This window comes from Ochotona curzoniae, unplaced genomic scaffold (genome assembly GCF_017591425.1).
Source record: "Ochotona curzoniae isolate NIBS_2020 unplaced genomic scaffold, NIBS_Ocur_1.0 scaffold_4701, whole genome shotgun sequence".
NCBI classification, from domain to species: Eukaryota; Metazoa; Chordata; class Mammalia; order Lagomorpha; family Ochotonidae; genus Ochotona; species Ochotona curzoniae.
The window spans coordinates 71,185,851-71,212,289 of record NW_024467122.1 but is presented as its reverse complement, the minus strand read 5'-3'; the positions used below and the strand labels follow the sequence as shown (position 1 = coordinate 71,212,289).

Genomic DNA, 26,439 nt, shown 5'->3' with positions numbered 1-26,439 from the left:
AACCTGGCACTACTATTCAACTAGAAAAGTAAGGATTGACTTTTGCTCAAATGTGTGTGTGTGTGTGTGTGTTCCTAAGGCCTTTTTTTTTTTTTTTTTTTTTTGCCTATAATCACTGAATATGACAATGGAAACTGACACAACGTGGTAATAAATTCTAATCCTGACAGGGAGAGTATTAATGTAAATCACTGTGTAAAAGTGACACAAACATCCATTTTACTCTTACTGCACCTACCATGCTGAAGACAGGGTGCCTGGCACTGTGGGGTGGCTGATCCTCGATACACATCCTTCAGGGATCTGTCTAGTGTTTGGAGGGGATAAGATGTGTACCCCAGACAAGAGCTCTACCCCAGGGAAGGAGAAGGCTGGGGCCGGGAGTCTCATACTGGCTGGGAGTTTTGAGTCTGCTAAGGGGAGTGGTAGGGAGCCACGGACAGGCGGAGCGCTCCTGAGGTGGGGACCAGGGATGCCGCACAGGTAAAGTCTACACACACATTCCCACTTCTGAAGAACTCTCAACTGGGCCAGGTTGTGTTTGGGTGCAGGACCCTTGGCCTGTGTAAGAACCCGCAGCGCGTGAGCTGACTCCTCGGCTCATCTCCTTTTCTCACTATGAGACAGCACCTGTAACAGAGTGCAGGGCGAGTCCTGAGTGCTGTGCTGTGTCCTGCTCCCCTCTCCCTGTGCAAGACAGCTACTTCTTCAAGTTGAGATTCTACACATATTATGGTGAAGCAGAGGGAGAAAGAACAACTTCTCAACCACTTCCAGGTGATGGCTGTGATGGTAATTTCTAAGGTCAGGTGCACCATGGTCCATGCACATGAACAGCTGCTTTCTGTACTTGTCGCTGTCAAACCATCAATCTGACATCAGAGAATCACCTGGCTGCAGTCTGACTCTACATTTCAGAAGCAATTCAAGGGGTGCTCCTTTGCCTCCAACCAACAGTGTCCAGCCCTCTGCTCATGCTAACTGGCATGGCTTACTTGGCTAATTCCACTTCCGGCCACAGGCCCAAGGTTAGAGGCCGCCTGTCATTGCGGAGCGGCATTTCTCCTGCTCAGACCACAGGCCAGTATCTGGTCCCCCGTGGTCTCCACCTTGGCATAGTGTCCTTGAGACAACTGGCAGGATCCCAAAGACAAACCTACACTTGCCTGGGGAGGAATCCTGGTCTGTTAAGAGCAGCCAAAACCTGGACATTGACCTTCCACATCTCCCCAGGAGCTAATGTACAAACCCTAAACTACTGGTCCAAAATGCAATCTGGTGGTAGAGCCCTGGGGAGTCAGTTAAGTGCCGATAGTTGATGGGTCTTTGCTGTTCCTGTTGAAGCAGCAGTGGCTGCAGGGGAGATTTCTGACAGGGAGAAAGGTAAAGGAGGGAGATACAGGTGCTGCTGGTGGGTCTGAGGATGAGTCAGCCCCAAGCAAGGCAGAGAACAGCCAGGAGCTGGCAGCGGCAGAAACATTCCGTAAATGTTTGCTGAAAACAGGAGCTCATTTCAAATGTGGAAGGGCCGTGAGGGAGCAGTCAGGACTGTAAGTGTATTTTTTGTTTCCTGAGGCAGATGCGATTGACCTCATCTTCCAGGTGCTGAGAGGGTGGCCAGTCGGGATGGGGAGTGGGCAGGGGGCATTGAGCCTGCCGTGTGTTTTGGGAATCCTAGGGATGACCTCAGCACAGTGGGAAGCCACTGACGCACCCCCCCCCCGCCCCCACTGGAGAGCAGGGAGCCTTCCTTTTACTCATCCCACTTCCACATCAAGCCTTGAGCGGAGAAAGTGAAAGATGATTCAATTTCCACACTGGGTCACCCCATGCTCTGAGTTGCCAGATGTGACAAATGACATGTGTGGGCATTTTGGTGTAAAGTTCTGTCTGCTGGGTCTGGGATGACAGTAGCAGCTCATTTAACTTGTCTCCGATGGGCCTGGCAGCTGGGGCAAAAGAAACACCCACCACACCCCCTCCAAAAAAAAAAAAAAAACCTTTAAATCCAGGAGAATCAGCTGTTAGTCGAGGGAGCATCCCCAGCTGCCGGCTTATAAAAAACACAAAACACACATGAGCAGGGCTAGAGGAATCTGCCTCTGGGTAACTGAAATTTAAGATTCCAGAGCTTTTCCTATTTCCTGCCCTCCCCCCCCCCCCCTGCCCCAATGTGTTTTGTAAGTTCTTTGGGCTAAAAGAAGAGCCATGATTGTTGTAGTTTAAATGTCCACATGGATTCTTCATTTAGTCTATCTGGTTGTCATTTAAAAGGTTTCTACAAGAATTTTGTAAAAATACGGCAAAGATCCTGGCACTGTGCAAAATTCCTTGAAAGTCAGGGAAGATGGAGAATTGGAAAGTGAATCCATTTTTCAAAGCGTATTTGCAATGTCTTTCTTTTCTTAAAGGCTCCCGTTGGTCATAAGCTATGTCACACGGAATTGGGGAGAGGTGCTGGCATGCACGGCACATCCATACACACATGCACGTGTCCCGCTTCACTGGTTTAGGCTGAGCAGCAAGATCCGTATTTGTTTCATCCCAAAGGGATTTCACTTGCAAAAAGGAAAACCTCTTATTGTCCTCTTGCTCTGGACCCTTCCCATGAATTTCTGCTTCCCCCTGCCCCCCCTCCCCGCTCCCCCCTCCAACGCACTGCTGCAAATAGTCAAGCATGGCCACTGACATCCACGAGATTGAGCTTTAGGAACCATTAAGTGAGCTCACCCTCGTGGGAGGTCTCCTGCCGGGGCTGGTCTAAAGGTAATTATTCAGCAATTCCTACCTGCAGTTTTTACCTTGTCCCCCGATAGTGTATGAATTTCATACACCGGTGAGGTCAAATTTTTTTTTTTTTTTTTAGGAAAAGTTCAGCCACATGCACGTGTTCGATCTGGGACCTCAATGATGACATTTACATCCATACTGGCTCTCCAGCAGTTTCCGTGGGCGCAAGTGCAAGTTTAAAACAGTGTTAGACTAAAGGTAGACCAGAAGCTGTCTTAAATACAAAACTGAAGAGGAGAGAGGAATAACCCTATACAGGATTCTAAGTGGAGAGAAATAATGCTAGCTCAGGTGAGCCAGCAGAAGCCTGAAGCCTGGAACACCTGAGCTTCGTCCACACACCATTCAAGGACCAGAGGCCTGGTAGGTCCCTCCCTGTCCTGAAGAACGCACATGCCAGAACATGGACAGAACAGGACTCCACAGACTCATGGCAAACCCAAAGTCCACTTTGCCATGTGGAATGGCTCCTTGGGTGTTCGCTCGACTGTTGGTGAACATAATTATGCCGTGAGCCACATCACCGCAAGCCCAGTAAGGGGGAGGGAAGGAGAAGTCTCAGTGCTTTGCTGTGCCTGTGTGTCAGTGGGGTCGGCCCCCAAGGTTTGAAATTCAAAAGGCAGTGAAGAGCCACAATTCAGAGGTGGAGGATTGGATGCTGTGCTGTCCTGGCTTCCATGCGGCCAATGAACGACAGACAGGAGGGAACTGAGCTGGCTGGAGGAGACGCTCTCTTGGTTTAAAATTACTTTGTAGGAGAGGAACAAAGAGAAAGAGAGGGAGAGAGGGGACATAAAAAATAATAGAACCCCAACAACACAGAACTACATAGTGTGAAATGAACAAGTTGAGTTAGAATGTTCATCAGGATTTGGAAAATCATAATGCCATCTGCTGCTCTGCGCCCCAGAACATCAGGGACCTCGTGGGCCCAGACGCTGCCATTTCCAGGAGGAGAGAAGGAACCCACGCTCCCTGGAATGCCGCCTCCGTGCTGGAATGGAGGCAGCACCCCAGCCGGCCAGTTTGGAATCTCTGCTGGGAACATTTGCCCAGCTTGCACACGCGTTTCCTCCGGTTTAGGGAAAACGAATGGCCGGGGTGGAAGCCATCACAGCCGTTTTGCAGCCAAGCAGAGCGGGGCCCCAGCCCGGGCTGCTGGGTAAGTGACCCTGGCAGCCGACTTGAGCTGAGAGTGTGCTGGGGCCCATCGCGGTGGATTAAACGAGCATTATCCTACGGCTTGGTAAGACTTCACAATAGAGCAACACATGTTAAATGGCAGCAGCCAAAACTGGCCCCACCAGGCAACTGCCCATGCACAGAAAGCTATTCAGGCCTCCTCCACCAAGAAATTAATTCATTAATAATACATCAGGTTTCATGGACAATTCAAAGGAAACTGTACAGAGCTACTTGTTCGATGGCCGCCTGAAGATGTACAGTTTTCTTCTTCGGGTTGAAAAAAAAAATCTATCAATCTAAATGACTTATGGAAATCAAAATTGTGGGATGTGTTTATGTTAATATTTTGGTTAGCAAAAAATGAATAAATGCAGAAAGCCTATCCACTGAATTCACCCAGTGCCACTTGGAAATAATAAAAACACAGATGTCCTTAGCTGTGGCTAATAAAATCTGGTTTTATATAACTGTGTTTAAAAAGCTGATTTCCCCTACTTGAAGTGACTTGGCGCATCCTTCAGACTATAACACAAAAATTTTCTTTTCACTTGCTTCTTCTGTAACATTTTTTTTACTCACTTTTTTCTTACTCCTCCCTCCCAACAACTCATAAATATGAATTAAATATAATTATAAATGAACAGTACATTAACTTTTGGATTACTGCTGTGTTTTGGTGGTGTGTGTTAATGTCATTTCTAAAGAAACAGTTATTACCAATAGAAAAAAGTAATTACTAAAGTAATCCTGGCCTTAATGCTAACCTATTTTCAATCTTCAAGCCAGCCCAATTGTGTTTGTTGAAACGCCCAGGACTTTGCTAAGGAGGTATTAGATTTCTCAAGATTGCCTTACATAAAAGAGGAATATCGGTTTCCAGGCTCCCAATTGTGTCCTGCCAACACTGAGACGCCGGGCGGTTACCAGCACTGCTGCAGGATGGGACTATTGTGTAGCTCCACCTGAATAACTTACCCAGTGCTCAGCGCCTCAGACATTAACCCCGACAAGCTGCAAACACTGTGGAATCCCATATCCTAAACAGGCTTTGCAGGCATGGCTGGAGCGCAGGTGGAAGAAGCAGGCTACCCAGAGATGCCTGAGAGGTGGGAGGTCCTACCTGACAGTCGCAGATGCTAGAGTATGGCAGAGAATCCCAGACAAACTAGAGTGGATGTGCCTCTGTGGGGCTGGCTGGCACCGCCTTCTGAAATGCAGGCAGGCAGGCAGGCAGGCAGAAGGTAAGCAGTCTTACCAAGCCAGACTCCTGTGCCCTCTCAGGCTTCTAACTTACCCTGTCCAGAAATAAATGACTCTGCATGAATGAATTTTCAAAGATAAAACGGAGGCTTAAAGTTGAACTTTGGGGGTGGTTAAGGCACCACTTGGGATACCCCATCCCAGAGCAGTCCATCGGGGTTTGAGTCAAGGCTCCACTCCCGATTCCAGCATCCTGCCAATGTGTACATTGGAAGCAGCAGGGAATGGCTCAAGAGCTTTGGCCCCTGCCCAGGCCCATGTGGGAGACCGGGAGGGAGTTCCAAGTTCTTGCTTCTGCCTGGCCTAGCCCTGGGCTATGGTAGGCATTTGGGCATTTAGAGAGGGAACCAGCTAGGACAGATCTGTGTCTCTCTGCCCACGTGTCTGTTTTGCAGTGGCTTTCAAATAATTTTTAAAGATTTATTTTTATTATTTTTTTTATTGGAAAGGCGGATATACAGAGAGGAGAGACAGAGAGGAAGATCTTCCGTCCGATGATTCACTCCCCAAGTGAGTGCAACGGCCGAAGCTATGCCGATCCAAAGCCAGGAGACTCTTCTGGGTCTCCCACACGGGTGCAGGGTCCCAAAGCATTGGGCTGTCCTCAACTGCTCTCCCAGGCCACAGGCAGGGAGCTGGAAGGGAAGCGGGGCTGCCGGGATTAGAACCGGGGCCCATATGGGATCCCGGGAGTGCAAGGCGAGGACCTTAACCACTTGCGCCACCGCGCCGGGCCCTCAAATAAGTTTTTAAAAACAAAGTTAGGGCCCAGAGCAGTAGCTTAGTGACTAAAATCCTTCCTTGCCTTGCACATGCTGGGATTCCATGTGGGTACTGGTTGTAACCCCAGCTGCTCTACTTCTCATCCAGCTCCCTGCTTTTGGCCTGGGAAAACAGTCGAGGACAGCTCAAGGCCTTGGGACCCTGTAACCGCATGGGAGACTGGGAAGAAGCCTCTGGCTCCTGGCTTCGGATTAGTGCAACTTTGCCACTGTGGCCGCCTGAGAAGTGAATCAGCGGATGGAAGATCTTCCTTTCTGACTCTCCTTCTTTGTGTATCTGAGTTTCCAATAAAAACAAAATAAATCTTAAAAAACAAACACAAAGTCAAAGTTTCTGTATCGTAACAGAAATCTGCCTAAACGGATTCATTCTTTTAGCTTAAACATTCAGAATTCAATGAGTCCTTAAAGACACGCAGTCTTTTGCAGACCAACACCACCTACAGCTCTGTGCCTAGGCCCTTGGACAAGTCTGCAATTCTTCCTTAGTTGCCTTCTTTCTCAGCTTATTTTTTTTTTAAAAAAAGACTTTTCCTTTGATAGCAAATGTTCAGCTGCTCTTTTTTTAATTTAAAAAAAAACATTTATTTTTTTTTTTTTACAAAGTCAGATATACAGAGAGGAGGAGAAATAGAGAGGAAGATATTCTGTCCAATGATTCACTCCCCAAGTGAGCGCAACGGCTGGTGCTGTGCCGATCTGGAGCCAGGAGCCAGGAGCCAGGAACTTCCTCCACGTCTCCCACACGGGTACAGGATCCCAAAGCATTGGGCCATCCTCGACTGCTTCCCCAGGCCACAAGCAGGGAGCTGGATGGGAAGTGGAGCTGCTGGGATTAGAACCGGAGTCCATATGGGATCCTGGAGCATTCAAGGCAAGGACTTTAGCCACTAGGCCACACTGCAGGGCCCCAGCTGCTCTTTTTGTTTCCAATATAGAGGCCCTTTCTCTCTGTGTGCCACTCAGTTTCTTGCTCTGTAACACGGAACTGTAGGAAAGCAATGGGACACATTCACAGACAGAGAAGGCTAATGGTAGACTTCCTAATTCCGGCCAAGGACCAGAGATCCCAGGGAAGCCCCTGTCATCATTATACCCATTCACTTTTTAGGCGTGTACTTCTGCTGGCTTGAAATGTACACACATGCTATGGGAGGGATATTGACAAGTGCCTATTGGACAGCACGTGCAGTGCCAACGAGGGCAAACTGAAGGGGCTAAGGACTGACAGGCAAGCTTTTGAATGTCATTCTTGGGCCTGGAGCAGGAATCAGTGAGGTTTTGAGTGAGGTGCTTGGCGAGCTCTCGGGAGCAGAATTCTCGCCATCTCCTCCCTGGAACATCATGGCGCTGATGCCACCACCTCTGATCCCCACACTGGTTTGCTCCCCACAATCATTCATTCAGCTAAGGCTGTCTTAATCACAGCCCTCCACAGTGTCCTAACTGCCCTGTCAAAGTTGTCTTCTACATGCCCGTCATTAAGCCTTTCTCTTTGTAAACTTTATTTATTTGAAAGGCAGAGTGACAGAAAGACATCTCCCTCTGTAGGTTCAATCTCCAGATGGCTAGGGTTGGACCAGGCCCAAGTCAGGAGTCAGGAACTCCATCTGGGTCTCCCACATAAGAGGCAATAGCCCAAAGACTCTGAGCATCTTTCACTGCTTTGCCAGGTGCTTTAGCAAAGGGGCTGGACTGGAAGTGGAGCAGCTGGGACTTGATCTCAAAATGGAACACAGGAATCAACAGTGGAAGCCTCTCACAGTAATGCTTAAAGCACAAATCTGTTTATGTTGATTCCCCAGAGAGCCCCTAGACATGGTGAATACAAATCCACAGAAACGTGGCCCCTGTCTCCTCACATGGGCCTTTAGTCTCCCTCCTTGGCAGAGTGTCTCCTGTGTCCACATCTCCAACCCCAAGTTCTCTGTGTGTTCCAAGTACTACATTGTTACAATGGAATTTACACAGCTGCAAACACCATTCAATAGAATGTAAATAAACACCAATCGATATGACCAGTTAGAGTGACTGTCACCGTGGTCCTCTGATAGCCCAGGCCACCAAATCTCAATCTGCTATACTATCCACAGCCTAGCAGCCTGGTCCTATGAGATCATTCCCATTTGCTTCTCTGACCAGATAAACAGCTCTCTTCTTTAAAAAAAAAATGAGGATTTGCTCATTTATTTTAAAGACAGAGTTAGAGAGAAAGAGATCTCTTCCATCCATTGGTTCACTCCACTGTGGCCATCTTTATCTTTCACTGCTTCCCCAAGCAAATTAGCAGGGTACTAGACTGAAATGGACCAACTGGGACCCAAATTGGTGTTCACAGGGGATTTTGGTGTAATAGGTGGTGGATTTCCCCAGAAGGCCACAGGGCTAATCCCAGGCAAGCAGCCTTTGAATGGTGGCCACTGTGGCTGTCCATCCTCCATCCCCAGTGCTTGAGGCCGACACAGGTTTCCACAGTGGTCCCTCTATCACCAGTGGTTTTCAAACTCCCACAGTGGAATTTTAATGACTTCCAATGGGTCCTCTGGGGGAAGGAAAACAAATCTCTACTTCCTATTCTGATGAAAGAGCTTTAGAGCTACATGGGCATTTATTGTCTTGGGTGGGATACTGAACAACAAATATGATCAGAGTTTTAAAAACCACGAGCAATCAGCTCTATTAATGGGGAAGTAAGTGTAATTTGCAAATGCCCATAACCACAATGCAATATCACCTCACCTGCTATAGGGGTCTGTTACCACACAATCAGAAGGTAACAAGTACTGGTTAGGATGTGGGCAAGAGAGGACTGACACACTTGTGGAAATGTGAGTTGGTACAGCCATAGTGGCAAACGCTATGCAAGACCCTTAGAAAAAACCACAATAGAATGACCATGCCATTCCCCCCTATAGTATACATTTCCTATGAAGGTGTCCTGTATAATCCAGCAATCTCATTTTTGGGTATAGAGTCAAAAAGGAAATCATTATCTCAAAGTGCCATCTATTCTCCCCTGTTCACTGTAGCATTGCTCACAACAGCCAGGATGTGGGAACAATCTAACAATTTCAGTGTCAGCCAATGGATGTTAACTCACTACATATGGGAATGTAACTCAGCCTTCAGCATGGCAGAGCTTGCCATTGACAACAACGTTGGTGGACCTGGAAGACTGAAATAAGCTGGATATAGAAAGACAAATGCTACATGATCTCACTTACATGTAGAATCTAAATTGACAAACTCACAGTAAAAAAAAAAAGAGTAAAAGGGTGGTTACCGGGTGTGTGTATGTGTGTGGCGTGGTGTGTGAGTGTACCGATGTACACACAGTGGGGTAAGGAGCAGAGGATGTTGATTGAGATATAAACTAAGTTCTAGAGACCTAATGCATATAGCACCATGACGACAGTGAACAGCACGGGTTCACATACTTAAAATCTGCCAAGAGAACAGACAAGTGGTCTCACTAGACACCAGCACGCAAAGGGTTGCTAGGTGGGTGATGCTTATGTGAGCCTGATTGTGCTAATCATTTCACAATGGAGGAGTATATCCAAAAGTCATGCTGTATTTCATATATATGAAAACACACACACACACACACACTCATACATAATGGTTATTCATTTGTCAGTCATACTTCAACTAAGCAGAAGGTAATCTCAATGAAGGCTGTATTCATAGTACATGTATATCCTCAACCTATTTTTTTCCTCTTTCTCCTGTTCTCAATTAAAGAAAGCTGGGGGTTAGGGGTGGGGAAGGGACTGTTGCCATTCAGGATAAGTGTGTGAGCCCAGAGCTCATGTGGAATATGTGTGGCACTCTTCACATGGGGTGACTCCCACAGACTCTAACAACAGGGGCTCAGGCCAGTGTCAGGCAGATGTTGACTTTCCCCACAAGGCCGATAGCCAGGCAAAGGGACAGAGAGAGATGCCACAGCAAGGAGGGGAGAGCAGCATGGAGAGCAGGTGGCGGTTGAGTGGAAGGCAAATAGGCGGAACAGGTAGTCCTTGCTGTGGGGCCCAGCCTTGGCTCCTTAACGATGATGAGTGAAGTGGATGTGCTTGGTATGGGAACATTTTTAGGAAAAACAAAACTTAACAGGTCATCATTATAAACATCTCACCTCAAAAAGCCTATGCTTTTCCAAGTTCTCATGATCCTATTTAAACATTAAACTTAATGCGGACATAAAGACATAACTATTAACTTATGCACCTGGCTGGCATGTTAACACCACTGTGGTGCTACTTAAAGGTGTCACTGTGAACTGGCACAGCCACCCAGCTTGCAGACACCTGAGGCACAGGAGGTCCAACATGGACTCTTAGAAGAGGCCGTCCTGACTCAGGAAAGCGGAGGACGGAGGTTCAGGACTCGGACAGACCTGTCTACCTGACCCAGTTGGGCAGATCAAGGTGCAGAATGCTGGCAAAGCTTGACAGAAGCAGATGAGAGTTAAGACCTGAAGAGGAGGCCTCCCTTGCAGACACATTATTAACCTCTGAAGCTTCCTCCCACCCATCTACCTCCACTCACTCAGTCTTCTCGACTCCAGGGTGATGCCAGGCACCCGAGCCCGATGCTGCTGCCTCTTCCTTGCTGAGGCAGAACTCAGCAAAGCACTGCATATAGGACTTTCACAATGGCTCGTGCCTTAGGGATTCAGGCTTAGTTCACCAGTTTGTCTTTCTCCTGACCACAAAGTCACTTGCTAGCCACCAGGACCCAGGACTGGCTTTACACAAAATGGAAGTTGGTTAAGGCTGTCTCACTTTGCTTTTGCTAAAAGCTGTTTCATCCGGCTGAAAAGATCTCTGTCGTATAACACAGCAGCAAAGCACGCGGACCTTCAGAGAAACCCACTTTTGCTGGTTTTTTCTTCCCCTTTTGCCCTTTGTTTTAGTCAAAATTAAATTTATATAAAAGTCATTTTTTTAAATTTAAAAATATTTTATTTATTTGAAAGGTAGGATGACAGAGAGAGACAGAGAGAGACACAGAGACAGGGAGAGTTCTTCCATCTGCTGATTCACTCCCTAAATGGCTTGCACCGACCACAGCTGGGCCAGGCTGAAGCTGGGAGCAAGGAAGTCCATCTGTGTCTCCCACGGATGGCACGAGCCTAAGAACTTGGGCTGTCTTCTGCTGCTTTGCTAGTTCGCAGGGAAATGCTAGATTGGAAGTACAACAGCTGGGACTCAAACCAATGCTTTTGATATGTGATGCCAATATCCCAGGCAGCAGTTTAACCCACTATGCTACAGCACTGGCTCACTTTTAAAGATTTATTTGTTTATTTGAAAGGCAGGGCAGCACAAAGAGAGGGCTGAACAAAGATCTCTGATCCACTGGTTCATTCCCTAATGCCTTCAATATCTGGGACCGTGCCAGGCAGAAGCCAGAATCCTAGACCTTCATCTGGATCTCTCACTAGGAGAGAAGGACCCAAGTTCTGGGACCATCAACAGCTGCATCCCAGGATGTATTAGCAAGAAGCTAGATTGGAAATGGAGTTGCTGAGACTCAAGGCAGGCATTCCAAAATAGGATGTGGATTATCCCAAGTTGTGGCTTAAACCTGTTGCATCACAATGCCTGTCCCCAAAGTTCTAATTTGCAAATTTATTTGGAAGATTAACAGGGAGACAGATCCACACATAGAAGAAATCTCCCATCTGCTATTCACTCCCCAGTGGCCACAACAGTCAGATTTGGATCAGGCCAAATAGTCCAGCCATCTTCCACTGGATGGAGGCACATTAGCAGGAACTAGATGGAAAGCAGAACAGCTAGAATTTGAACTAGCACTCTAACATGGAAATCTAGAATCCTAAGCGGTGGGCTTAACTTGCTATGATACAATGCTGCCCCTCACCATGAAACTTCCAAAGCACATAACTCCAGAAAGTTCCAAAACTCTTCTATTACTCTAAAAAAGAGAGAGATAGAAAAATATCGCTAGGACCTGATGGGTTCTGAACTTGCAGGTGGAGACTAGAACCTGGTGAGTTCTGAACCTATTTTTGTCCCTGATGCTCTTTCTGGCAGATTGAAAAAAAAAAAAAAAGTATATGTTTAAATCCTGAGATCTGGAATAGTCACTTTTCCCAATCACTTCCCTTTTAGACCCTAGTAACTACAGTAATCACTTTCTACCTCTATGGGTTTGGGGGAATTTACATGTAAACTTCACAGAGCAGGTAACTTTTTGCATCAGCTTTTTTTTTTTTTTTTTTTTTAAATGTAGTAACAATGCCCTCCAGGTACATCCTTGTACTTCGCTTCTATTTACCAACGGGCCTCACAGAGTGTGACTACTTGATGTACAAGTTACTCCTCCACTGAGGAACTGGGTTGTTTCTTTTTTGACTACTAGGAATAATGCTGCTGTGAACACTCATGTCTAAGTTTTGATGTGGACTTGTTTCAGTTCTCTCGACCTAAGAGTGGAACTGCTGGCTCATATAAGTCTATGCCTTTTTTTTTTTTTTAAAGATTTATTTTTATTATTTTTTCATTGGAAAGGCGGATATACAGAGAGAGGAGAGACAGAGAGAAAGATCTTCCGTCCGATGATTCACTCCCCAAGTGAGCGCAACGGGCCGATACTATGCCGATCCGAAGCCAGGAGCCTCTTCCGGGTCTCCCACGCGGGTGCAGGTTCCCAAAGCTTTTTTGGGCTGTCCTCGACTGCTCTCCCAGGCCACAGGCAGGGAGCTGGAAGGGAAGCGGGGCTGCCGGGATTAGAACCGGCGCCCATATGGGATCCCGGGCGTGCTAGGCGAGGACCTTTAACCACTTGCGCCACCGCGCCGGGCCCCAAGTCTATGCCTTTTTGTCTTTCAAAGATTTATTTATCCACTTGAAAGTCAGAGCGCACACATGCACAAACACACATGGTGGAGGAGGAGAGAAATGGAGGGAGGGATCCTCCACACGCTGGTTCACTCTCCAGATGGCGGTAGGCGAGGCTGAAATCAAGAGCCTCATCCTGGTCTCCCACGTGGGTGGCAGGAGCCTAAGCACTTGGGCCATCTTCCGTTGCTTTTCCCAGGTCACTAAGAAGCCAGACCAGGAGTGGAGTAGCTGGGACATGAACCAAAACCCACATGACAAATTGGTATTTCAGGCAGTGGTTTCATCCTACACCCTTCACTAATGGTGGCTCCTATGTTTACTTTTTTTTTTTTTAATGCAAATTGTATTCCATAGTGACTGCATCATTTTATACTCCTGTAGGTTCCAGCTTTTCCACACTCTTACCAACTTGCCTGCTTATTTTGTAGCTATAGCCATCCTAGGAGGTGTGAGTTCCTCACTGCGGTTTTGACTTGCTCTCCCCTTTAGATGATGCTGAGCATGGTTTCATGTGCCCATTGATTATCCGTATGCCTTCTTCGGAGGGTAACATCCATTCAAATTCTTTGCCCATTTTTTCACTGGGTTTTCTGTCCTTGTATGTATTACCGAGTTGCAAAGGTTCTCACCTGGATACTAGAGCCTTACCAGAAATGATGTGCCAATATTTTGGTCCCATGTCCTGTGTTGCCTTTTCACTTCCTGCTGATGTCCTTGGAGGCATGAAGTCTTTCTGTTTGACTTTCTTGTGCTTTTGTTGCCATAGCTCAGAAACTGTTGCCTGATTTGAAATTGTAAGAGTCACACCTGTGCTTCCTTGAAGCCCCCACCCACCCAATGTTTCAGCTTTTCCACCCGAGGCTCTGATCATTGAGTTGGGTTTTGTATGTGATGTGAAGTTGGAGTCTGGAGCCTTTCTTCTGCAATGTGGACATCCAGTGGTCTCGGTGCTGCCTGTTGAAAAGCCTGCTGTCATGCCATGGGATGGTTGAGGCGTCCCTGTCAACAACTGACCATGCGTAGAGCAGCTTATTTCCGGACTCTGAATCTAACTCCATATGTCTTTCCCTTATGCTGCAGCCACACTATTTGCATTGCTGTCATTTTGTAGCAAATTTTGAAATCAGCAAATGTACATGGCCCAACTTTGTGGTTTTTGTACATTTCTCATGATTGTTTTGACTCTTTTGAGTTTCCACATGAATTTTAAAATCAGCTTATCAATTTCTGAAAGAAAGCTCACAGGATTTTGACAGGATTCCATTAAGCCTGTGTACCGGCTGGTGGATTACTGCCATTTCAAGAATGTCAACTCTTCCACTTAGTGAATACAGAGTCTCTAATATTTACTTATAACTTTAATTTCTTTCAATGATGTTTATGGCTTTCAGTGACAACTTTTTACTTCTTTTAAAAAAGGATTTACTATTTTTATTGGAAAGTCAGATTAACAGAGAGAAAGATTCTCCATCTGCTGGCCACAACAGCTGGAGTTGAGCCAATCCGAAGCCAGGAGCCAGAAGCCTCTTCTGGGTCTCCCACGCTGGTGCAGGGTCCCAAGGCTTTGGGCCATCCTCGACTACTTTCCCAGGCCTCACGCAGAGAGCTGGATGGGAAGTGGAGCAGCTGGGATTAGAACTGGCGCCCACATTGGATCCTAGCACATGTAAGGCGAGGAATTTAGCCACTAAGGCTACCATACTGGACCCAACTTCTTTTTAAAAAAAATTTATTTATTATTTATTTTTTTTATTGGAACATCAGATTTACAGAGAGGAGAGAGAGATAAAAATCTTGCAGCCATTGGGTCACTCCCCAAGTGACTGCAATGGCTGGAACTGAGGTTGTCTAAAGCAAGGAGCCAGGAGCTTCTTCCTGGTCTCCCAAGCAGGTAGAAGGTCCCAAGGCCATGGGCTTTCTTTGATTGCTTTTCCAGGCCACAAGCAGGGAGCTGGATGGGAAGTGCAGCAGCCAGGATATGAGCTGGCATCCATATGGGATCCTGACACATGCAAAGCAAGGGCTTTAGCTGCTAGGCTACCATGCTGGGCCCAGGTTTTTTTGTTTGTTTGTTTGTTTGTTTGTTGTTAAATTTATTCTTAACTCTCTTATTGTTTTTGATGTAACTGCAACTTGAACTTTTCTTAATTTCATTTTTTAAACTCTCCATTTTGGATTACTAATTAACAAAAGTATAAATAATTTTTTTAAAAAGATTTGTTTATTTATTATTTTGAAATGCAGTTATAGAGTGAAGGAGACACACAGAGGTCTTCCACTTGCTGGTTCACTTCCCAAAGTGATGCGATGGCCACACCTGAGCTGATCTGAGGTCAGGAGCCAAGAGCTTCTTCTGGGTTTTCCATGTAGGTGCAGAAGTCCAATGACTTGGGCTGCTTCCCCAGGCCATAAACAGGGAACTGGAAGGGAAGTGGAGCAGCCAGGACATGAACTGGTGCCCATATGGGATACTGGTGCACCAGGCAGAGGCTTTGTTTGCTATACTACCATGCAGGTCCCAGTATAAATGATTTCTCTTTGTTGACTCATGTCCTTATTACTTTGCTAAAGTGATTTATTAGCTGTAGCAGTCTTTTTGTGTGAATTATATAAATTATATACAAAACATCATGATATTTACATACACAGTTTTATTGCTTCCTCCTCAATCTACCTATCCCATCACCTTCCTGATTAATTTAATTGTCCTGCACAGGACCCCGAGTACAATGCTGAACAGAAGCGGTAAGAGCAGACATTTCCTTCTGTTTCTGATTTTTGGGGGAAGGTTTCTTCATCTGTTATTGAAGACCACTGCTTTCTATGTCCTGGACTCTGGACTCAACTGTTAATTTGGTCTATGTGTATGCTCTGTCATCTGCTGCAAGCCCTGCCCCTGTGCGCCCCTTGCCCAGCAAGCCTTGTTATTGCAAGAAGAGACGGCCTGCTTGGAGTGATGTGCCAGGCCATTCGTCATTCTTCTTTCACACGCAAGTAAGGAAGCATGATCAGCAACTCTCAGAATTATTCAACCAGCATCTCAATCCATCCAGTCCACTGTTTCCCTACACATCTGATCCAACCGCAGGCTGCTACTAATCACGAAAAATCTGTGCATGTATTTCAGAAGCATTTGGTATTTTTTAAATCTTGTAGTGCCAACAATAAACCAACTCTTTCATACAGAAGCTACTTCTGATCAGGTATAAACCACGACATGAATTCACTTTTCATGGGTAAAACAAATAAATAAACAGATGTATAAATCAGAGAGTTCTTGACTGCCCTGCTGGGCAACTACAGATGCTAGATGGAAATTAATTTTTAGCTGTAATATACTTCAAATATACATACTCGAATGCAATCTGAGTAATAACCCGTTTTTCTGGTTGTCATACTTTATACAACCTGAACATTCTCAAACACATCTGTGAACTCAAAGATGATTCATAAGATAGTGTTAGGCTCATCTACCTGACATTCACTTTCCCCCTTTCTTTCTCCTCCCCCATTTCTAGATTTTTAATTAATTTTAATTTTTATTTTTTTTGAAAGGCAGAGGAACAGAAAAAATAAGAGCAAGAGAGATCTTCTATCCCCTGATTTATTCCCCCAAATGTCGGCAATAGCTAGGACAAGGCCAGGGCAGAATGAACCCAGAACTTTATTCAGGCCTTCCACACCGGTAGCAACAACCCAGCAAGTGCATGAGCCAGCACTGCTCCTCCCAGGATGTACCGCAGCAGGAAGCTGGATCAGAAGCAGAGCAGCTGGGACTCAAACCAGGTACTCCAATATGGGATGTGGGTGCCCCAAGTGATGATTTAACTGCTAGCCACAATGCTCGTCTCTCTTTCCCCTCTCTTAACCTAGGAAATTCTTGCTTATTTTTTAGGGCTTCATAAACTTGAACATCAACTCCCCAGAGAAGCCTTGGTTACCCACCCTCCACCTTAGTTCTAGTAGATTCATATTATACCGAATCACAGTTATTTATTTCCATGTTGAGCTCTTTTTCAAGGCTGTAGACTATCTGGGGCAGACTCAAGGGAAAGGTCCCCACTGTGGGCTTCCTACTTCTCAATGTACTGCCATCTCTCACTAGCTGGCTCCAGCCAGCCTGGGATTTGGGGACTCAAACAGCTGTAGTCTCCTACTGCCACAACACCGCTGTAGCCAGTCATGCTGAGAGGTCAGGTACTGGGGAAGTTTGAGGTGGCCACATAGGTTCCTAAGCATAGGTGGAACGAGGCTTTTGCCTTTCCATCCTTGACTCACAGACAGTCTGCACTCAGCCTGAGGGCTCTGCCTAGAAGCCGTGTTCTAGGCTTGCAGGTTGTCCTGACCACATTTGCTCAACTCAGCCTAGCAGTCAACCCGATAACTTGACCATCTATGGAGGAAGAGAACACAGGCCCATTCATCTCACCTCTGTTTCCCTCCTCAGTCCACCTGACCCTGTGTGTACCACCCAGCTATCTGACTTCTCACTATCACGAGTGCTCAGACTGACAGATGGTCAGGTTGTTGAGGCAGCAGGTAGTCCCAGACAACAAGGAGTGACCATAACAGAGGTCATTGCAGGAGAGGACACAGGAGATGCATGGGGCCAAGCAGCATGGCCGGGTAGGGCTGTTTAGCCCGTGCGTAGATGACTTAAAACACTTCAAGAGGTTCCAGAACAGTGTGAGTGTGAGGCCCAAACACACAGCTGAAATGGCTGGTAAGATTCAAAGAATGAACAGGGAAATCCCACACAGTTTTACAGCCCTACAGGCATCAATACATCAAAGTGGAGTTTGGTACCATGCTCAAAACACGGAGCTGGGTCATGGAGAAAAAGTTAAATGATATTTATCACGCTTTGTCAACAGGTTGCCAAGCACAAATGCACTTCAAAAACAACTCTTTCTAAAAATGATAAGGACTAAATTTCAGTTATGTAGACCCAGGAGCCACTGTCTTCCCCAAAGAGACTGGACGGCTAAGGGATCAGGTCCACAGTCACACATTTCTTACCATGGACCAAAGCAGTTGACAACGCAAGCATTCAGAAACTTGGGGAGCACCTGCTGATACAAGGATCCTCAGGCAAGTGTTGAAAGAAGCCACTCCTGACACACTGGATGCTATCTCTAAGACACTGATCTTATGAGCTTGGCTGAGGCCAAGCCAGGTAGTTCCATCCACTGATATGAAAATGGAATACCCTGAGTTCATTTTTCTTTTCAGTTCTTTGAGGGGCTGAGACCAAGACAGACAGAGATAGATGTAGAGATACCATTTCCATCTGTGGGATCACTCCTCAAATGCCTGAAATGGCCAGGAACTAGCAACTCAATCCAGGCCTGCCATGCACCCATAAGGGAGCTATCTCAATGTACGCTTGCAGTAAATAGGGAAGGGGGTCTAAGCAAATGCACTGACAACAAAACACTAACTTAGACACCTCTGTCCATCTCCCTGTGATAACCAAAGAGGGGAAAACAACAACCCCATGATTTTGCCCCAGGGAAGTCAGGCTACTATTTCAGATTAACAGCAAGTGTCCTTGCTTTAAATGCCAAGAGATCTCTCAGATTCAGAAAACCTTTCCATGAGCCTGATGGTAGGACACGGGTCACTGCCAGGGAACATACGCCGTACCTATGCACTCTGCAGCCCTGAGCACAGCAGGCCGAGCCCAGGAAACCGCTGGAGGGCAGTGGGCTGTGTGTCTCATGGGCAGGCTAACCCTCCCAGGGGACGGTCCTGAGTAGAACTTCAGGGGGACCTCAGGAAAATCAGCTTCACTGGGATGGCTCAGATGGGGATACGGAGCCTTTGGAATCAAAGATGACAAAGATATTGATGAGCTATTAGATCCAGGAGGCCTGTCTGATATCGGAGATAATGGAGCTTCCATTTGTTTCAGGATGATGCCTTCATTTTGCACCAACATGGTTTATGGCTTGCAGGGGATATACGGACTGACTGATGCAACCATTAAGGATGCGAGAGCCCCATTCTTACTGTTATTGTGATGGGTGTGTGTTTGTTTTTTTCCTAGGAGGATCTTTATTTGTCCTCCCAAATCTCATAACTGGTTATACAGATGTTTAATTGAGAGGAATAATTATGAATTACGATTTGTTTTTTTCTTTCAAACTTTTCCTTTCTGAATCATTTATCGCCTTCCCTCTCTAATGACAAGTGATTTTAAAATATTACAAAATTAAAGTTTAAAAACTAAACATTGCTGGTAGGCAAACCCAGAAAAGCTCAGTTTTTTATATAAGTTCATGCTTCTCCAGCAAGGGCCTTGGGTATTGGAACAATGCTGATTTATACGAGAAAAAAAGAACTGAAAAATCAGAACAAGTAGACAAACCTGAGGGAGAAGGAAATGCAGGTTGATTGGTCCCATGAAGGCCCAGGGACAGGGGGCTAAAGGAACCACAGGGAAGAACATGCAGAAGTAACATGACTCTAAAGGCGACGACACCAGTTACTGGTTCCTAAGTATACACGACACATCAGGAGCATATCCCCAGAGAGACGCCTGACTGGGAAATGAAAGTTCAACTGCTGACCCAGGGCCTTCAAATCCTCTGCCTACCCTACTAAGCTTTGGATAAAGAAAGCAAGGGAGGCAAATGTTCTCCCTCTTAGGTTTGTTGTTCCACGTTGACCCTTGTCTGTTAAATGCTGTACATGTATGTAATGGGGGAAACGGTACCGCTTTAATTTCCATCCCCATCTGGCTGGGGAGAGGAACAATTAATAAATATGGCCATGCTGTGCCCGGAGGGCTTCTGACACCCTGGAGGACCAGCCTGGGGGACGGTCCGCTTGTGCCCCAATTGGTAGCCCGAATTCAGGACAAGGCCAGCTCCCGTAACACAGCTCGGAGCCTACAACCCAACTTGCTCCAAGGATGTGGGGCATTGTGCTTCATTAGGAAACAAAATATAAGCTTTCCACACCATTAGGAATGACTTTAGGAGTGAAAGCACATAAGACGATGCCTCACCTCATCAACAATGCACTGCAGAAGCTGGAGAGGCTGCAATGGAGAAGGAGAGGAAAAAGTATTAGGCGCTGTGCAATATCTTTACAGTGGAGTGGAAAGAAAAAATCATTAATGCAATAAAATATAGCAAGATTAATCAACAACAGCAAACTCTTATAAAAACATTGATGTTCAGGATGTTCTATTATTTCTAATGGTACCTAATCTAATACAGGCAGTTAAAGGTTTGCATTTTCTTCAAAATGCAATTTGCTAAGTTTAAAACAAGGCATTCAAGCATGCAAAGGAAGCAGCCATCAGGAAAAAGAAAAGTGAATTTTTTTCCGAACTCATAAAGCTTACCATTAAAGATCCCTGGTTTTTCTGAATCTGAAAAAAGGCAATATGTAATTAGCATGTCATAATCAAAATGACTCACTTGGACACATTATGATCACTGAGAGAAAATTATTGCATTGCTGGTGGCAATTTGTGGGCATGTGTTAACACAATTTACATAATGAAAATACACAAATGTTAATAGCTCGCTTCTCATTTATAGGCGAAAGTCAGCAGAATGTTAATTTCACACAACACTTTTTAGTACCCTCCAGGTTGTATTAGAATAGGGAGAAAAACCATAATCCATTTCAAAAGGCTGTTTACGATTCAGATATAAATAATGTTTTATATTGCTAGATTGTGAACACTGGGCTTAATGTTGCAATCATTGCTAATGTTATGAAGCTCACTCTTTTTAAATTAAAAACCGATTTATTTAAAATTGAAATTAAATCATAGTCAGAAATTAGAATTTTGGATTCCTGCCAGTGCCTGCTCTCAATCTCCTATTTTGTGAAGAAAACTTTAATTATGTGGTTGAAGTATTTGCCTCTAACTTAGGACTGGGGCAGACTCCACCTTCTCCAAAGTTCCTTCAGGCAGCAATGCTCTCTGGGAAAACCAAACTCAAGCGAGTCTGACACTCTTTTGGCTGGGAATGAAAGCAGAGTTGGAGTGCTTGGTCCCACCCAGCATTCTGAAGGCTGCCTTCTACACACCCAGTAAGGATAATCCATGACCATGCCAAGTGAAATACCCACTTAGCAATTAAAGTACCAAATGCTTTAATGCCCACTGCTTAAAAAAATTAGGAAAAGCCTATAGTTACTATATACTCAATGCAAATGGAGTCCCATATACTGAATTTCCTTAGCAGGAAATTTGAAGGATCTGATGGATAGGTCACCATTGCTTTTCTGTGATAAATGAACTCCAATCATTTGGTGAAAGGCTAACAGTCCCTTGTATGTTTGTCACAGTGCTTAAGAAAAAAACGAAAAAACTCCTTTTTCCACATGGTCTCATGTGGTCTGTGCAGCCACCCTAGGGTCAGCAGACGTGCTTACGTCCCTGCTATGAAGGGCCACAAACAGGGGCCTCCCAGAGGACCTGCTGGGCCCAGTGCCAGGTCACACTGTGGTGGAGCCAGGGTACTCCAGGGTCCTTTCCTCCAACACTTTATCTATCTATCTATCTATCTATCTATCTATCTATCTATCTATCTATCCATCCATCCATCCATCCATCCCCTGCTATAATCATCACATAATTCAAAAACTGCAATTTGCACACATTTCTACTTGGCATGATGTAATTGCTGAATGATCACTTAAAAATTTTTATTTTTATTTGGAAGGCAGAGTGACGCAAACAGAGAAGGTATGAAGCACAGAGGTAGAAACACAGAGACCTTCTACCTGCTGGTTCATGCCCACTCCCTGCAACCGTTGGAACCATACCAGGCTGAAGCCAGGAACTCCATTCTCATGGCCCACGTGGCTGGTAGGAATCCAAGCTTTGCAGGTGCATTAGTAGGGAGCTGGATGAGTTCACAATAGCCAGGGCTTGAAGCTCTACTCTGATATAAAATGTAGAATACAGGTGAACTGGGCTACCAAGGATCAGTTTTGGCACATGGTTTCTTCTCAACTAGACCACAAGCTTCTCCACAGCAGCAGACTCCTTGGTCTCCAGCTCTACTGTTTGAGAAGGTTCTTGCCCACAGAAGGTCTCAGCCAAGCATGATCCTCTTCCTGTTGCTCTTGGCTCCTCATCATGTGTCCTTTGGTCACTCCTTCCTGGGGCCCAGGCAGCCTGACTCTTAGCCTCTCTTGATGGCAGCCTATTCAACAATGCCTAGGAGGCCTGCTCCTTCTCATATTGGCCAAGGGGAACATCTGGAGTGATGGTGCAGGGAAGAGCGGCAGCATGACGAGGAGGCAGAGATCATCACTGTCACCCTGACCTTGGAGAGATTCCAGGAGCAAGCCATCTCACCTTCAAAAGTGTCTTCAAGAACCCAGGCACCCTCTCTTGTGACACTGTACACCTCCTGGGTTGTCACATTGTCCTGGTAAACACGAGTGGACACTTCTCCAAGATCCATGCTTTTAGCAAGAATATCTACCTCCATAGGACAGCTACTGCAGATGAACAAAAGACCAGAGATCCAGCTCGGATGCCAAAAAGAAGCTCTTGCCTCACATTTCTGGGAGCCAGGGGATAAGTTGAGAAACCAATTCAGGCATGGATTTGAGACCCTTTCCTTGGTAACATGAACTCTGGGAACCCAACCATGCTCTTACACGAGGTCTCTCCTTGCCCTGTTTCGACTGTTTCGAATGTGGCCCTAGACAACTTAAAGCTGGCCTCTTTGAATGCTTGTTCTATACTACAAGAAAGAGAGCAAGCAACAGCCCCAGCTTTTTTATGACCTTCTATAATTATTCTCTGTGTGTGTGTATGTGTGTGTGCGTGTGTGTATGTATGAGTGTGTTTTGCCCAGGTTTTAAAAGACAGACATTGTTACCAGGTTTTATTACATAGCTTTGACAGCTACATATTATATAAAATCATCTTCATAAATTTTGTATTAAGTTAGCAGTGCCAGTACCTGAAATTGATTCAAAATGCTTAAGATACTCAATTACTTTTTAACACTGTAACACAAAGCGGTGACTTATATCTTCTATTTCCACCAAGAATCTGATGATGCAACATCATTGTAATTGATTCATTTTCTCAATTAAATAAGGCTACTGTGCTTTTCTTGCCATGAATACCACATAGACCATCGAGTCAGATGTATTACAGCTTTTTCTGTCTCAGACATATTGCCTTCAAGGCTGTTTTCTGTTCCTCTGTTAATTCCACCAGAAAATTTAAGGCCATGGTCGTATTTGTCAAATTCTCAACTGCTGCGAACGCAGCTGTATTTATATTAGGTGTATTTTTCACTGTTAACCTCTCTGTTGTTTACCTTTTTCAAGATCACATTACCATGCGGGCACAGCAACCATAAAACAGATCTGGACAAAGTCAACCTCCAGACGCAGGCTCTGCTTTTGAGCACAGTTCATGCAGCAGTGATGCTCTGATTTTTATGGCACATTAAAAGTGGTACTAAGGGTACTCAATATAAAATACAATGTTGGCTTCACCGAGGCCTAGCTTTATTCTGAGTCTGCCTTCTAAAGGCTTGGCTGTGAGGACAGAGTTCAGAGGAACACAATAATATTGTTAAGGCTGATGGACTGCCTTTCCCTCCCAACATATGAAATGCTGTTTATAACTAACTTGTCCACATCCACATTCCTGCACGTACATTCTGCTTGTATGGAGCACTTTCCACATCTAACTAGTACTTGGGGACTGTGAGCAGAACGGTAACGGCTCCAGATACACACTTTGCTAACCTGTCTCCAGAACCCGTAGTGTTTGGATATGATCATTAGAGGAATGTCTTCTGGGCAAAGCTTGTTTTTCCCTCTTTGGTTAGTCCCTTACATTCAAGACTTTAAAGCCACATGAACCGGGCAGATTTCTGCCTTGCTTTGAAGCCAGGCAGATCCTTCCGTGTTCAACAGGGAAGAAGGACTTCCTAAAAGGCAGCCGCCAAGGATCCAGTCTTGGAGTGACCACAGTAAGGTTGGTCACATGTCCTGGTGAAGCCTGAACAGGCAGTGACTGGAAAGCTTTTGGGACATGGCAGAAGGATCTGGAAAGCGATTTGAGGGAGGAAATGAACAATGCAAAAATCCACTTATGGAGCTTCAACTACTTCAGTCAATGGCTCTGTAGGGAGAAGTCATTTTGGAAGTCTCATTTTTATGCTGCTCTCTCTGCAGAGGGACTTTTTACCTACAGCAGCTAAAAAAGCAAGACCTCCAACCAGCCTTGTTTACACTGCATTCAGAGGCACCACCAGAAAGCTGAAAGGAATCCACCTACGGAACCTAGAGAAGACACCAGCCGCCGTTTTCATTTTCTCTTTTACTCGCGGAAATTATGGCTTGCCCTGCAGCTCTTGTCTGGGAGATTTATGTGTGACCTAGGTCAGATCTTCCAATATCAGTTGACAAATTTTCTCTTTACATATTTACTGCTTTTCAAGCCTGTGTTATTTTCTCATAAATAGAAAACAGAACTATAAAATGATATCATAGGGAAGTTTTAAAGAATATCATTTTCTTACTTTGTGCCACTGGCATCACATTCCACCTTTCAATGTTAACTCTATAATCTTCTGTTTAAAAACTTCAGATTTTAGAGACTGTGGCTATTTGGCAAGGATACTCTTTTTCAAACCAGATGCACAAAGCTATAACTCTGATTATGGTAAATTAAGATCTCCATATTCAGAATGAAGAATGATGACCTAAAGACTCATGTAGAGGGGAAAGGACTTGAGAAATGAGCTAGTTCAGCCTAACTGCTCTACTGTTAGGGACACTGAGGCTCAGATCAAGGAAGGAGTGCCCAAGCTCCAGCTCCAGCCTGGCCTGCCCTGACAGGCTGTGCCTCAGTTAGCTCAGCTTTAACCACACAGAGGGTCAAAGTATGGCCTGGCCAGCAGGTCCCTCTCCCTGTTAAGTGAGTTCAGATGCAGCAATGTTGCCTACACCTTGGTATTGCAGCTGTTGCATTATCTGTGAAAAGGCCTCGTCCTTGATACGCGGGAAGCCACATGAGCCAGGTGAGCTGATTTACGATCGTGATGATTTTTCCATCAGGTTCTGTCTGCCCTGTGCCCTCCTCAAGCCATGCTGGAGCCTTTCTCCTTGGCCCCACCACCCTCAGCCCCATAGCTGTTTGCTAAATTTGAAGACATCCAGTTTTCACTTCTGTATTCCTGAATACAGCACCCTGGCAGGAGTCTGAGGGCCAGTGAGTGGCTCTTAGAATGCAGGAGTCCTAATGGGTCTCCTGTTGCCTGCCAGGTTGCACCTGCTCATGGATGCCCCCTGCACGATAGGCTGAAAGGACAGGAGCTGAAGAGCAGAGCACACAGGTGCTTCAATATGTTTTTGGTACAAAGAACATATATCATTCATTTATTTTGTCTCTTAATACACTCATTAACTTTTAGTTTTTGTCCAAACTCCCACTGTGGGGCCAGTACAGGGGTTCAGGCTAATCCTCCACCTGCAGTGTTTGCATCCATGTGAGCACCAGGTTGAGTCCTGAAAGTTCCACTTCCCATCCAGCTTCCTGGTTGTGGCCTGGGAAAGCAACAGAGAATGGCCCAAGGCCTTGGGACCCTGCACCTATGTGGGAGATCCAGAGAAACCTTGTGGACTCTGGGTTTTGACCATCCCAGCCTCTGGCTGTTGCGGGCAGTGAGGGAGTGAGTGGTACAGTGTACAAAGTATGTGGTCATGTGGAAGTCATTTCTGTTTTTACTCATTGAGGACTTTTTAAAGATCTGGACATTGTTTTTGCCCTAACGACGAATTAGAAAGGTACATCCCTAAGCTTTAGTGCCTAGCACAGTCCAATGCCAGAACAGTTTCTCCCTTGAATGGAAAATAAACACAAGCCAGGCATTTGGTGCAGGTAAGAGCTGCTGGTAATGCTACAGCCCCTCTTGGAGAGTCCCAGCCCTGCTCCTGGCTTCCTGAGGGGAGGCACTCTCCCAGATACAGCAAGTGATGGTTCAAGCACCGCCCCCCCGCCTGCCTCCACCGTGGGGAGACCCGATTCCACGTTTTTGTTGTGACCAGGCCTGGTCTGTCCCGGTGTTGGCTATTGCAGGCATTTGGGAGTTGAACAAGCAGATGAGAGATCTGTTTCTTTGTCTTCCCCCCCTCACTCATATATGTTTGTGTATATAAAATAGGTTTAAATTTTGAAAAAAGGAACCTAAGCATGGTTCCTGCATGGGAAATGAGGCACTCAAGGATTCTTCGGGCTGCCCACCCCACTCCTCATGAAGAGCAAGTATCTGAAGCGGTGGGAAGCTGCCTGGAATTCCATGAGTCCTTCTCCTGAATTTTTTTTTCCTGAGCCAGCTGCCACATGGGTGGTAGGGGATTCAAGTACTTTGATTATTTTTCGCTGCCTACCCAAGCACATTAGTTGGGAGTTGGAGCAGAAGTGGAGTAGCCAGGACTTGAACCGGTGATAATACGGGATGGTGGTATTGGAAGTGGTTGGGTTAACCAGCTGTACCACAATGCTGTCCCTCGTTTTTTTTTTTTTAAAGTTGTTTATTTGA

General features: G+C 45.7%; 1 protein-coding gene across 5 annotated transcripts in view; it reads right to left on the bottom strand.

Annotated features, from left to right (window-relative positions):
* MAP2K5 (mitogen-activated protein kinase kinase 5) overlaps window positions 1-26,439 on the bottom strand; it is a 251,876-nt gene that overhangs the window by 47,947 nt on the left and 177,490 nt on the right. For 3 of the 5 annotated variants that reach the window (XM_040969747.1, XM_040969746.1, XM_040969750.1), the window contains 2 exons: window positions 20,244-20,270; window positions 19,902-19,934 (listed from right to left, as the gene is read on the bottom strand). In XM_040969747.1, coding sequence (XP_040825681.1) covers window positions 19,902-19,934; window positions 20,244-20,270 — 60 coding nt within the window. The remainder of the gene's footprint in view (window positions 1-19,901; window positions 19,935-20,243; window positions 20,271-26,439) is intronic. The other 2 variants (XM_040969749.1, XM_040969748.1) reach the window with 1 other exon arrangement.